Here is a 15232-nt window from a genome sequence, read left to right as displayed (position 1 = left end):
TACTTTACTCTACAATGATATCTACCTGGACCAAACTGAAACCAATGCAACAAGCTGGCAAAGCACATGCACTTTTCTTTAGCTACACAGCATCCAGAAGTGGAACTCATGCAGCAGCACAACAATCGATATGCACACAGTGAAGAAATGTGGGTGGCTGTGAGATCAATTTTTAGAGATGTGCATGTTGAGGGAACGTGGTCAGGCAATGAGATTGACTGTCAGAGACACTGCAACTAACCATTCAATTACCAGGTATTTGTTGGAAATCACAACTTCACAGATATTCAAGTTGAGTGCATTGATCATATTACACATTGCAGAAATAAGCTAGGTCACTGGCTGATGATATTAGACAGATAGACTCTATGTACTCATCAGAAATTTTAAAAAATGAGATGCAACCTTATTGAAACCACCACTTAGTGGCAGGACCTGTGAAACTGGGGATCAGTAATGCAGATACGATTGGGACCATCTTTCATTTTTTGGTTATTGCTCAGTTGGCATTGATTCTATACTTAATCTACTTAGTACAGTAGTCCAGAAAAACACACAAGAGATGGCAAGGAGTAAGGATTCAGAGAATGTGGGGCCAAAACGTATGAGGTAAGAGCATACCTCATATGTATTTAACTATACAGATGTTACAATCAAGTACCTTCACTATTCTATTGCTCTATTTCAAAAAAGGAATAGGGAACCTGGTCACATGGCAAACATTCATCCCTCAATAAACATCACAAAAAAATGGATTATTTGGAAAATATCATATTGCTGCGTCATGATCCACATGGGAAACTGTGGATCATGACCTCATCACTCTGTGGGGTCATCCCAAAATTAAAAAACATTCATAAAATTATTCTGAAAGTATTCAAGTTAATAAAAACACTGACCAAGTTTTTCAACTCAACAAGAACAACTGTTTATGACAAAGATATAAGATCTGAGCATGGTCAAACAAAAATATGAATTATCAACATATAATTCCACTAGCTGAAATTCTAATCCCCTCTTAAAATTCAACACACATATGCAGAGAGACATAGATGGACGATTGTGGCACTTACTCTGGCAGAGCAGAGGTGGTCATTTGCATTCTTCCAGATAGCTGAGGCCACACTGACCTAGATGTCAACCTGGCCCACGCTGGCAGGATCTGGTCTGTCAGTCCTGGGGGAAGACAGCAGCTATCCTCTACCCAACATCATCCACAGACCCTCCAGAATTCTGTCTACAAAGTTAAGTGGCAATGTCCCCTTCTCTGTGACTGACACAGAGAAACAGCGAACATGAAAGCTTTGATGGAGGAAAAAGTACAATTTCATAACACCAATCCTCAGAATTAGATGAGATGCCTCTTCAGAGTTCTTCTGATCCACAGTCTGCTCATTTCCAAATTCTTTCAGCCTTTTGCTGAAGACACAGCACAGTTTTGGTTAGAAGCAAAAGATTTTTCTGAGTCCACGTCCAGAAGTGTGTAATAAAGAACATGAACATATCGATTTTTTTCAAACATCAATTTGTGGAATAGAATTGCTAGTTACTTTCAGGTTTTGATTAATTCACAGAAGAGAGACTTTGGACAGGATCTTATCATATCTTGGCTAAGTGTCAATATTGTCAAGTTTCATGGGGCGTTTATTTCCATGAAGCTTATTGAGATTTCTCATCACAAGATCCCAGACTTGCTCATTAACTACTTATTCCACTATTACATCAACACTCTACTTGATGCTAGCCTGATTCTACCACTTTTTATACACAAAATAACTCACTACTGCCAGCTTATTCTGGACTGCACCAGCATTCCTGGCATCAGCACCATCTTAAAATGCCATTGTGCACACAGAAAAAACACCGTCAGTTGGAGCTGCTCTGCATGCTTGGTAACATTTGCCCAAACCACGACAGAGAAGAGTAAATTGGCAACTTGTTTTATAGGGTCTTTTTAATTATTCATTCATGGGATGTAAGTATCACTGGTTGGCCAACATTTATTGTCCATCTTTAGTTGCCCTTGAGAAGGTGGTAGTGAGCTGCTTTCTTGAACTGCTGCAGCCCACCTGCTATAGGTTGACGCACAACACCATTGGGGAGGGTATTTCAAGATTTTGACCCAGCAGCAGGGAAGGAACTGCAAGATATCTCCAAGTCAGAATGGTGAGTAGCTGAGAGGAGAACCTGCAGTTGGTGTTATTTGCATGTATCTGCTGCTTTCATCCTTCTAGATAGAAGTGGTTGTGGGTTTGGAAAGTGCTGACTGAGCATTGGTAGTGGAGGGATTGGAAGTTTGTGGACATGGTTGTCCAACATTCTTGTCATCCTCAGTGCTTCTTCCAGGTGTTGTTCAACATGGAAGAGTCCTGATTCATCAACCAAAGGAGGGTAGTCTGTAGTAAACAGCAAGGGATTTCCTTTCCCATATTTAACTTGAAGCTATAAGACTGTGTGGGATCTAGAGTCAATGTTGAGGACTTCAAGGGCAATTCCATCCTGACTGTATACCACTGTGCTACCACCTTCCTGGGTCTGTCCTGCCGGTGGGGCAAGACATATCTCGGGAAGATGATGGTGGTGCCTGGGACATTTCCTCTAAAGTATGATTTTGTGAGTATGGCTGTTAGGCTGTTGCTTGACTAGTCTGTGAGAAAGCTCTCCCAATTTTGAGACTAACCTCCAGATATCAGTAAGGAGGACTTTGCAGGATTGACAAGGCTCTTTCTGCCATTTTTCCAATGCCCAGGTTGGAGCCAGGTAATCCATCCGGTTTCATTTCTTTGAGACTTTGTCATTGTTAGTACAACGGAATGGCTTACTAGGCCATATCAAAGGGCAATTGAGAGTCAATTACATTGCTGTAGGTCTGGAGTCACATCCAGGCCAGTTAAAAATGAGGATGGCAGATTTCGTTCCCCGAAGAACATTAGTGAACCAGATGGATTTTTTTCAACAATCAACAATGATTTTGTGGTCATAATAGATTCTTAAATCCAGGTTATTTTTAAATTGAATTCAAATTGCACCATCTGCTATGGCAGGATTTGAACCCAGGTCCCCAGAACATTAGCTGAGTTTCTTGATTGATAGTCTTATGATAATACAACTAGGCCATCACCTCCCTTATGTTGGATAATGCTATCATCCTATCTCCTTAGGACTGACAGAGACCATAACATCTGATCCTGGCAGTTTAGTCTGAGGCTGACATCCAGATCAGGGCAGTCTCAGGGGTCTAGGATGTCAATGACCACTACCACTCTGCCAGGCTAGGTGCCATCTTCTCTCTGCAACATCATACTCATTCTATCTCTGCTATTGCACCAACCTCGCACCAAAAAAATGCTCTGTCTCAGTATTACATGCAGTATCTTCTCTTGCTCTTACCCACCCCAATCCCTGTTACAACTAATCCTGCATGGTTTCTGCACTGCCCAATCACTGACTTGGGACATCTTGACACATTAACAGCTGTGCCACCAACTTACATCTCGTTCAGTCCCTCCCTTTTCTTATTTCGGGAGAAAACAACCTACAGTAGGGTCAAGATGGTTGGTGAGCTGCCCAACATTCAGTTCCTGAGCTCGCACAAGGATAGGACCATGGCCGCCCTATGTGGCTGACTGGGTATCTTGATTAAAACAGGACAATTGAGAAGGATGCCACCACAATCCATATACTGGTGCTCACATGGACAGTAATTTGCTTGTACTTATTTAACTCTTCTCAAGCTCCCTAGTTTTCAGTAATGTCACTTCACTATCATTATTAATTACATTAATCACTGATGTAAATAATTAAATGTCAGTATCTCCCCCTTTCCTGCTCCTGTCTCCTACTATATTTTCTGCTTGTGCTTGAGCCATTGTATACAAGCCAGGACTGGTATCAGAAGGTGCTGTTGACCTGCTGCGCCAAGACCCCACACCTAAAGGTTCATTCCTTTGAGTATTACTGACAAAATGACAAGTTTCCTAGCTTAGCGCCTGTGTTACATGGAAAGGCGAAACAGAAATGCATTGTGTCTTGTCACTCTGGCTGAGGGGACAAATGGAAAAATGGCAAGATGAGGCAGGGGTGCTTAAAGCATTCACGTAGGCTCAAAGTGAATGAGTGCTAAAGAGCAAGTGAACAGTCCTGAGGAGCAGTTGTCTAATCTGTGAATTAGTTCCTGTCACTATGCGCTAACTATCCTTGCAGCAGCATTGCAATGATACTTGCCAATGTACCACGAAGACCAGAAGTGTACTGCAAGTGGACTGGAGTCGTGCAATGATGTGGTGAGGCTGGCAAGTGTCTGAAGCCAAGGTCGGTGGAATGGAGTGCTAGTGGCTGGTGTACACTGAACATTCTGAAATATTGGTGCTTTTGTCCAATATGGACAAGCTGGAATAACCAGGTACTTACTTTAACTTTCATGTTGGCAATTCTTGATGTTGAGGTTCCTTGTGGCAGGTGGTAAATTAGGAGCATGCCTATTATTTTCAATCAGAGGGTGGTATATGTATGGAATGAGTTGCCAGAGGAAGTGGTGGAGGTTAGTACAATTGCAACATTTAAAAGGCATCTGGATGAGTATATGAATAGGAAGGGTTTGGAGGGATAAGGGCCAGTGCTGGCAGGTGGGACTAGATGGGTTGGGATATCTGATCGGCATGGACATGTTGGATCAAAGGGTCTGTTTCTGTGCTGTACATCTCTATGTACATTTCAACTAGGAATAATCCCACTTAATAGGCATCTTGCCACTGTCTAGCAAGACTTTCACTTAGTTGAAATAGGTAGCTAATTCTTTTGACATCGCGAAAGATCTCATTGGACTTTTCATATACATCCGCCCAGAATCCTCACCATAGCTTATGTCATTCAAGGTTCTGCCCCCTGCTTGTGCAGATTGGCGGCTTCTGTCTCTGTATTGGTGACACACAAGCTGTTCACTTGCACATGACCGATACTGAGAGTTGAGAGTGTGGTGCTGGAAAAGCACAGCAGGTCAAGCAGCATCCAAGGAGCAGGAGAATTGACATTTCAGCCAAAAGCCCTTCATCCTGATGCAGTCCTCACTTTCCCCATACAGAGAGTTGTCATGCTGGTGGTTTCTGGCTTCAATAACTGATCCTAATTGCACACACCAATCAGCAAGGGGCTAAGCTTGGGTTAAGCTTGCTCTCATACCATCCATCCACGGTGCTGTGGCATCTCAGACATCTTCCCCCATTTTAATCCACAATACAAAATAAAGATAAATAAAATGAAATGGTCTGTACATGCCTCCACCCTGCTAAGAGATTAAACACTTCTTCAAAAATGTGTTTCGTAACATGGTAAATAACAGTAAGACTTATGCCCACTCATTGCATCCTTCCCTATTACATAATCATAAATTTTAGTATTTCTTAAACCTTTAACGCATTCAATTATTTTACATTTGGGATAATGCTTCTGCGATCACATTATCTTTTCCAGCAATGTGAATCAATGCATTGAATGGTTGAAACATTGGACTCCATCTAAATATATCACATTCCAAGTTTTAAACTTTTTAATGAATGGCAATGTATTATGATCAATGCAGATTAATGTGGCTTTGTTCTCAATTTCAAAGTGTTGAAGAATCGCTCATAATCCCAAAACCTTTTTTTAACAATGAAGTACTTTGTCTGATATTGGTTTAATTTCTTATGAAAATACCCAAATGCCTTTTCTATTCCTATCATATTGTAACAAGATTGCACCTACCCCCAAGATACCAACACCAATTGTAATTTTAAAATATTTTTAGGAAGTGGTCAAATGAATGGTAACTTACTTAGAAATCAATTTGTAGCTGAAGTACCTAACTGCATGGTTTCTTTAGTCAATGTCATATTGTTTGGTAATGCATGGGAAGAGCATTTATTAAAACTGTCTTCAGTTTCTCAAAGGCTGTTTGCAATTCTGCTGGCTATACCACATTTGCTTGTTTCTTTAACAAATCTGTTAAGGATATAGCTATCATGCTGAAACTTACAGTAAAATGCATATATTTTTAAAAAATTTGATTTCCCATTCCGTTGCTCGAAGTAACACTTGCCCTTGTCCTACACTACATTCTAAGAAAGTTACCATTCCTTTTATGGATGCATTTTTAGCTAAATAGCTCAAACAAGCACTTCTAATTTCCTTACATGCTCTTCCCATGCATGACCAAACAATATGACATAGACTAAATAAACCACGCAGTTAGGTACTTCAGCTACAAATTGATTTGTAAGTCTTTATAAAGTAGCCAGAACATTTTTAATCCAACAGGATAACTCGACATTGGTATAACCCAATTTGTATGCCAAAAACAGAAGTCTATACAACCCTTTGCTGTTTGCAAATACTCATTCAACAGATCGATCTGAGATGGGAATGAGGTACTGCCAATCTTATTGATATTCTTCTAACTGACAGACTGGTACAAATCAGTTTACATGACTATATTTTCTTTTCTCTAGTCTATACAGACTTTAGTTGGTCCATTCAGTTCAGAAACCAATACTCCTGGTGAGTTCCAGCTATTTTGACGAGGTTCAATCAAGTGATTTTCCAGTATGTATTGAAACTGTTTCCATCTCAACTTGTTTCTCTGGACGCACCCAATAGGAATGCTGTTTTATTGGGATTGACTTTCCTACATAATCCCTAGCTAATGTAGTCCATCTAAGTATATCTCTACACATTAGCTTATACTTCTTAAGTAGTCTTATAAGATTCTCCCATTATCCTTGCACTAAACTGTCTAACTGATCCAGTATTTCTGTATTGCTTGAATTATAGAAAGTTCATGTGAGAACTGTTCACTTCTCCTTGTATATCACTCTTATTGTCTCTATCATTCTCCATATTGTGTCCTCCACAACCACCTGATGAAGGAGTGGTGCTCCGAAAGCTAGTGTGCTTCCAATTAAACCTGTTGGATTTTAACCTGGTGTTGTGTGATTTTTTAACATTAAACACAATATTTTCATTTAGGGAATCTCTGATAGCAAACAGCAAAAGTTCTAATTCTTGGTCTCAATCCTGTAGATTTTCATGACAATATGTCTCAAACACAGTTTTGAGAGTTTGAAGGTCTCTCTCCAAAACCCCTATTGTTGCATGCATGATATGCATTTGATTTCAACTATGTGATACCTAAAATGCTGCTAATGCACTGGAAAACTTTAGACATAAGGTAAGAACCTGATCAGATTGTACCTCAATCAGTTGGCCATTACAACCATAAAAAGCAGGAGCAGAATAGGGCATTCGACCAATCAAGTCCACTCCACCTTTTGTTCATGACTGGAATGTTTCTCAACCCTATTTTCCAGAGTTCTCCCTGTAACCCTTACTCCCCTTACTAATCACAAAATTATCTATCTCTGTTTTAAATACTCTCAATGACTTGGCTACCACAGATTTAGCACCCTCTGGCTAAAGAAATTCCTCCTTTTCTCAGTTTTAGTGAGTCGTACCTCACTCTGAACCCGTGACCTTGGATCCTAAGAACAAGAAGAACAAAGAAAGTTTACAACCCAGGAACAGGCCCTTCATGCCTGAGCCGATCCAAATCCACTGTCTAACCCTTTCGCTCAATTCCTAAGCATCTTTATCCTCTGCTCCCCACCTACTCATGCATCTGTCCAGACGCACCTTAAATGAATCCAACGTGCCTGCCTCTACTACCTCTGCTGGCAATGCGTTCCAGGCACCTACTACCCTCTATGTCAAGCACTAGCCATGTATATCCCCCTTAAACTTTCCACCTCTCACCATGAACGTGTGACCTCTCATTATTGAATCCCTCACCCTGGGAAAAAGCTTAACTCTATCTACCCTGTCTATACCCTTCATGATTTTGTAGACCTCAATCAGGTCCCCCCTCAATCTCCTTTTTTCTACTGAAAATAGTCCTAACCTACTCAACCTCGCTTCATAGCTAGAACCTTCCATACAGGCGACGTCCTCGTAAACGTTCTCTGCACCCTCTCCAAAGCGTCCACATCTTTTTGGTAATGTGGCAACCAGAACTGTACACTGTATTTTAAATGCGGCCGAACCAAGGTCTTGTACAATTTTAACATGACCTGCCTGCTCTTATATTCAATACCCTGTCCGATGAAGGCAAGCATACCATATGCCTTCTTGACCACTCTACCTACCTGTGCAACCACTTTCAGGGTACAATGGACCTAAACTCCCAGATCTCTCTGCTCATCAACATTTCCCAAGGCTCTTCTGTTTACAGTATAGTTCGCTCTGGAATTAGACTTCCCAAAATGCATCACCTCATATTTGCCTGGATTGAACTCCATCTGCCACTTCCTCGCCCAACTCTCCAGTCTATCTATATTCTCCTGTATTCTTTGACAGTCCCCTATGCTTTCTGCTACTCCACCAATCTTCATGTCATCTGCAGACTTACTGATCAGACCAACAATGCCCACTTACAGATCATTGATGTATATTACAAACAATGGCGGCCCCAGCACTGATCCTTGTGGAACACCACTAGTCACCTTTCTCCAATTCCAGAAACTCCCTTCAGCTACTACTCTCTGTCTTCTGTTGCTTAACCAGTTCTTTAACCACCTAGCTAGAACATCCTGCACACCACATAACTTCATTTTTTCCGTTAGTTTACCAAACTAGTCTCTCATATAAATGGAAACGTTTTCTCCATGTCCATGTCTCCTCTGTGCAGGCCTCTGAATATCCTGTAAGTTTCAAGCAAACTCCCCCCTCCATTCTTCTAAACTCCATTCAGTACAGGCCTAAAGTCCTCAATCGCTCTTCATATGATAACCCCTTCTCCCAAGGATCATTCTTGTAAACCCGCTCCAACACCAGCACATCCTTCCTTTGATAAAGGGCCCAAAACCTTTCACAATATTCCAAATGTGGTCTGATCAGAGCCTTATACAATCTTAACAATGCATCTCTACTCTTGTATTCTAGTCCTTTTGAAATGAATACAAAAATTGCATTAGCCTTCTTAAATGCTAACCGAATATGTATGCTGATCTTAAGAGAATCCTGAACGAGGACTCCTAAGTCCCTTTATGCTTCAGATTTCCAAAGCCTTGCGCCTTTTAGAAAATAGTCCACCTCTCTATTCTTCCTATTAAAGTATATAATAAGTAAAGAAAACTTTTAATTTTTCCACAACGACCTTAGCTTTTATTGCTGTTAGAAGAATAACGTCTGGAAATTGGGTTAGCATGTCCATTTTAGAAGGATGTAGAGGACTGGTGTCCTACTTTTTAAAATGATAGTCCCATGCAATCTACTAACATCCAACTGAATGGTTCTTTAAAATTGGAGCTGGTTAAATTACATGTTGAGCTTATTCTACTGCTTGACTTGTATAACATTCATAGCATGTTTTACAGAACTGCCTATGTCTCTGTGAAGTCTTCGGCAGCTAAAATAAGCATTCATGGCTGTCAAATTTTTGTCTGTGATATTTTCCTTTTAATTTCTATTTCGATTCACTCTTACAAACCCAAAACATCCCTTGGGATTTCCTTACACCTTCCAGCATTCTGCATAAATGTATTCTACCTTGTTACTATGAAAACTCTTTAACCTTTAACTTTCACCTTCACTCTCAGCACTTTCCTTTCTGACTTGAACAGGAGATCTAGGAGCGTTCCAAGCTATTCAATCTTTTAATCTGGCTAAGTGACTTCCTGTCACTCTCCCACTTCCTTTGATTATGGGGTGATGAGAAAATGTTTAGTTTTATGCATCAGCTCAAAATCATCAGCACTACTGTTGCCTGCCTAGCAGTTCCAACCCTTTGGACTTCAACATGGCCTATCTTTATGGAAGTTAGAAAGTTTTTAAATCCTTCTAATAGAATGATCAATCTGTGGTCTTCGTGGTTTTAAGTTGTAATTCTCATATTTACCTGTCAAAATTGCTTTGCTTGACTCTTTCAGATTCGGTGTAGGTTTGCCAAAGCCGTTTCTTGAAATTCTGAAAACTTGCCTGTATGCCTCAGGACTGACTTATATGCACCCAGTTATTACACTTTTTTTTAGCATCATTATTCCCAGAAACCTCCTCTGAAAGTTAAGTATAAATTTTCTGTGCTTTATCTGTCAAAATACGCTAAATGGACAATATCCGATGTTCCTTTAGTCAATACGTTACTTTTTCAAAGAAAAAGAACTCCTCTACATTCTTGTCCTCAAATTCTGGCAGGCCTGTACAAATTTATATGTTGATTACTAAGTTTAGATTATAACCAGGACTTTCCCCATCATCATCTAACAGTTCTCTTTAAAAAGAATTGTTAAAAATTGAAATTGTTAAAATTTCAAAATGATGCTGGAGGAACCCCCAATGTCTCTGCATGGTCATATGCTGATACTCGTGCCCCACCCTCTGACACCATCACAAAAATTAAGAATGTAATCAAATTAATCAAAGTCCGAAGTTAAAAATCACACAACACCAGGTTATAGTCCAACAGGTTTATCTGGAAGCACTAGCTTTTTGAAGTGCTGCTTCTACATCACCTATGGCGGCACGATAGCTCACTGGTTGGCACTGCTGCCTCACAGCGCCATATAGATCACGTCCACTGCTCTGCCCTCATCAATCCTCTTTGTTACTTCTTCAAAAAACTGAATAAAGTTTTTTATGGGTGGCACGGTGGCTCAGTGGTTAGCACTGCTGCCTCACAGCACCAGGGACCCCAGTTCGAGTCCCACCGGGGAGTCTTTCTGTGTGGAGTTTGCATATCCTCCTATGTCTGTGTGGGTTTCCTCCAGGTGCTCCGGTTTCCTCCCACAATCCAAAGATGTGCAGATTAGGTAAATTGGCCATGCTAAATTGCCTATAGTGTCAGGTGAGTTAGTCAGGGCCAAAAATAGTGTCGGGGAGTGGGTCTGGGTGGGTTACTGTGTGGAGGGTCATTCTGGACTTGTTGGACCGAAGGGCCTGTTCCCGCTGTAGGGAATCTAATCTGCAGGACAAATCAGCATTAGTTTGGAAAAAGTGGTATCTTGTGGAAGGAATTCGCCTTAGAAGCCCTCAACATTAACTCCAAAAATTGTGAAGTCTCATGGCATCAAGGTAAACATGTTGAATACCACATATGCCCACCCTCCAGTCCAGTGAATGAATCTGTACTCCCCATGTTGAGCGGCAACTTGAAAGAAGCACAGAGGGGGCAAGGGGACAGAATGTATTCTGGGTGGGGAATATCAACATCCACCACCAAAATTGTCTTGCAGCACAACCCCACTGTCAGCGCTGGTCGGGTCCTAAAGGACATAGCTGCTAGATTGGGTCTGCTGCAAATGATGAGAGGGAACCAAGAAAAAGGAAAAACATCTTGACTTCATCCTTACCAAACTGCATGCTGCAGATTCATTTGTTCATGACAGTGTCAGTAAAAGTGATTACTGTACAGTCCTTGTGGAGAACGAACCCTGCCTTCACACTGAAAATCATCTTCATTGTACTATATGGCACAATCACTATGTTAAATGGGACTTCAAACAGATTAAGCAACTCAAGACTGCGCACCCATGAGGCACTGTGGGTCAGCAGCAGTAACAGAATTCTACTCAAACACAGTTTGCACTTCATGGTCCAGCACATCATTCCACACTACCATTGCCATTAAGCCAAGGGATTGAATGAAGAGTGCATGAGGACGTGTGAGGAGCAGCACCATACCTAAAAATGAGTTGCAAACCTCTGAAACTACAATACAGGACTACTTGAATGAGCTGAAAATGTGTTGCTAGAAAAGCACAGCAGGTCAGGCAGCATCCAAGGAGCAGGAGAACCGACGTTTCGGGCATGAGCTCTTCTTCCTGAAGAAGGGCTCATGCCCGAAACGTCGATTCCCCTGCTCCTTGGATGCTGCCTGACCTGCTGCGCTTTTCCAGCAACACATTTTCAGCTCTGATCTCCAGCATCTGCAGTCCTCACTTTCTCCTTGAGGACTACTTGAATGCCAAACAACATAAGGAGCAAGTGATAGACAGAGCAAAATAATTCCACAATCAATGGATCAGGTATAAGTTCTGTAGTCCTTTCACATCTAGTTGTGAATGATAGTGGACAATAAAAGACTACGGGCCCTGACAACATTCTTGCAATAGTACTGAAGGTCTGTACTCCAGAACATGTTGCATATCCAGCTAAGTTGTTCTAGTACAGATACAACACTGGTACCTAAGAAAATATGTAGAAAATTGCTAGCTGTGTCCTGTACTCAAATTAAAGTATTCAACCCTGCTAATTACCACCACATCAATTTCCTCTCGATCAGCAGTAAAGTGATAGGTGGTGTCATCAACAGTGCTATCAAGCAGCACTTGCTTCACAGTGCCCTGTGATACTGACATTCAATTACGATCCCACTTACGGCTATTTAGCTCTTGATATCATTATAACCCATAGAATCAAAAAGTTGTTTGGCATGGAAATAGACCCTTCGGTCCTACTCGTCCATGCTGACCAAACATCCCAATCTGATCTAGTCCCATTTGCCAGCATTTCACCCACATCTCTCCAAACCTTTCCTATTCATATATCTATCCAGGTCCAAATATGGACAAAAGAGATGAATTCCACAAGTGAGGTGAGAGTGACTGCCCTTGATATCAAGGCCCCATTTAACCAAGTGTGGTATCAAAGAACTCTAACAAAACTGAAATCAATAAGATTTGAGGGAAAACTCTCCACTGATTGAAATCATACCTGCTAGAAAGAAAGGTGATTGTGGTTGGAGGTCAATCAGCTCAGCTCTGCAGGACTTCTTCAAGTTCCATAATGTCCTTGAATCAATCATCTTCAGCTGCTTCATCAATGATCTTCTCTCCATCATAAGGTCAGAAGTGGGGGTGTTCACTCATGACTGTACAATGTTCAGCATCATTTGTGAATCCTCTAACACCGAAGCAGTCAATGCCCAAATGCAGCAAGATCTGGAGATATCCAGGTTTGGACTGACAAATAGCAATCGCATTACATAAGTGTCAGTTAATGACCATCTCCAACAAGAAAAAATCTACGCCTTGCCATTCAGTGGCATTACCATTACTGAATTGTCCTATTATCAACACCTTTGAGTTATCATTGACCAGAAATTGAACCATACAACCACCATGGTTACAAGAGAATGTCAGAGCCTAGGAATATTGCCATTAATAACTCACCACCTGACTTTTCAAAGCCCGTCCACCAACTATAAGGCATAAGGAGAGTGCTTGAATATTTCCCCCACTTTCCTGGATGAATACATCTCTGACAACATTCAAGAAGTTTGATATCATCCAGGAAAGGTAGCCTGCCTGACTGCCACCACATCCACAAGCATTCGGTCTCTCTGCCACAGTCGTTTTGTAGCAGTAGTGTGCACTATCTACAAGACGCATTACAAAAATTCACCAAATTTGCTTCAACTTCACCTTTGAAACCCACAACCTTTAAATTTAAAAAGACAAGAGCAGCTACTACATGGGAACATCCATATCTGCAGATAACCTACAAAGCTGCAGTACTCACCATCCAGAATTTGAAATACTACACTCCTCCTTTAGTGTCTCTGAATCAAAATGCTGGAACTCCCTACATAATAGCATTGTAGGTCTACCTACAGCAAATGGACTACAACAGTTCAGGAAGGCAGCTCACCACTCCATTCAAGGGTAATTAATGCTGGCCAGCCAGCATTTCCCTAATCCCATGAATTAATTGCTTTATATTCCATTGCATTACAAGGGTTACAGTTATTACAAACATCCTTTTCTTACTTCATTTAACCTTAATGGCTAGATTTTCTTTGTCATAATACCTGCTCCTCGGATGCTGCCTGACTTGCAATGCTCTTCCAGCACCACTCTAATCCTCTCCTTTTGTCATAATACTGTCAAACTCGCAGAAACTTGTAGTGTTATACATGCACAATTACACTCTTTCAAAGGGGATGCCAGTGAAAGTCAAATAAAACTCATTGACTTCAAAAAAACTTTACAAAAAGTTACATCTTGTTGAAAGAAACACAAGTTTAATGGTGAATTATCCTATTATGTTAAGTAAATCTCTGGCCTTGATTATTAATATTTAATTTGTCTATGTCATGTTAAAAATTCCAGAGATTTTTAAGCCAATTTAATATTTAAGTTTATTTTTTATGATTCTAATTAACCATTAACACTGTTTTCACCATCAACCTCAAAGTTATTGGAATACTCCCATGACTCAGTACAGTATTCATTGTTCGAATTAACAGCCTGCCAATAAGAAAACGAGTGTTAGTTTATTATACATAATAATTGATATTTTTAATGACAATTTAATATCTAATTTCAATTAAGAATTCATTTTGTATTGTTAGAAAAATGGTAACATTATACTTACTGATGCAAGCAGCTGCAATTAGGCGTTCTGCCAAATATGGCGTCATACAGTTTAAGAAGATAGGTTGCACCAGGTAGTTACCAAAGGTGATGGCAATAATGGCCTGTGTAACAGGCTCAAAAATAAGTATGGATGTCCAAAGTTTAAGGAAAGCAACTAAACTACCAAATGATTCCAAAAGGTATGCATAGCCTGCACCAGATTTTGTGATAGTTGTACCCAGTTCAGCATAACAGAGGGCTCCAATGAATGAGAAAATGCCTCCAACAGTCCATATAATCAGGGAAAGACCATAGGAGCCACAGTGGCTTAGGACACCACTTGGAGACACAAATATCCCTGAACCAATTATGTTTCCAACTAATAGAGTGATACCATTAATTAAAGAAATTCTCCTTTTTAGTTGCATTGAAGATCTTTGGGTATAATGGTCAACACCTTCTGTCGGCTTAATGTCTGTATTTAAATCAGAGGCATTATCATTATTGGATAGAACTGGCTGCATTTTGGCTTGTTCCTCATCCATCTTGAAAGATAATATCACAGAGAAGTGATAACCTAGAAAGACATAAACAAAGAAGTGACATGAGAATTTCAGAGTATTCTATATTATTTTATACATGCTATTTTAGATCACACTTCCATTACTCATCATCTGAACTTTTACAATTGCAAAATTGTAAGCAATTATTCTTTACTCTTATTTATGTTCTAAAACCAAACTAAATTATAAGGATGTAGAGAGCAAACTAGTCTCATGCCATGTACAAAGGATTCAAGGACACTGTAAAACTCTTACAACCATGAAAGATGTAATATTTTTTGCTAATCT

At 40.4% G+C, this 15232-nt stretch overlaps 1 protein-coding gene across 1 annotated transcript in view; it reads right to left on the bottom strand.

Annotated features, from left to right (window-relative positions):
- Positions 1–14867, bottom strand: part of LOC140453205 (Y+L amino acid transporter 2-like) — a 64682-nt gene extending 49815 nt beyond the window's left edge. Inside the window, exon 1 of the mRNA XM_072547740.1 lies at positions 14401–14867. Within this exon, the coding sequence (XP_072403841.1) occupies positions 14401–14809 (409 nt within the window). The 5' untranslated portion in view covers positions 14810–14867. The remainder of the gene's footprint in view (positions 1–14400) is intronic.
- Positions 14868–15232: the final 365 nt, after the last annotated feature.

The sequence above is a fragment of the Chiloscyllium punctatum genome, chromosome 26 (assembly GCF_047496795.1).
Source record: "Chiloscyllium punctatum isolate Juve2018m chromosome 26, sChiPun1.3, whole genome shotgun sequence".
Lineage (NCBI taxonomy): Eukaryota > Metazoa > Chordata > Chondrichthyes > Orectolobiformes > Hemiscylliidae > Chiloscyllium > Chiloscyllium punctatum.
This window is presented reverse-complemented; position numbering and strand designations above follow the sequence as displayed.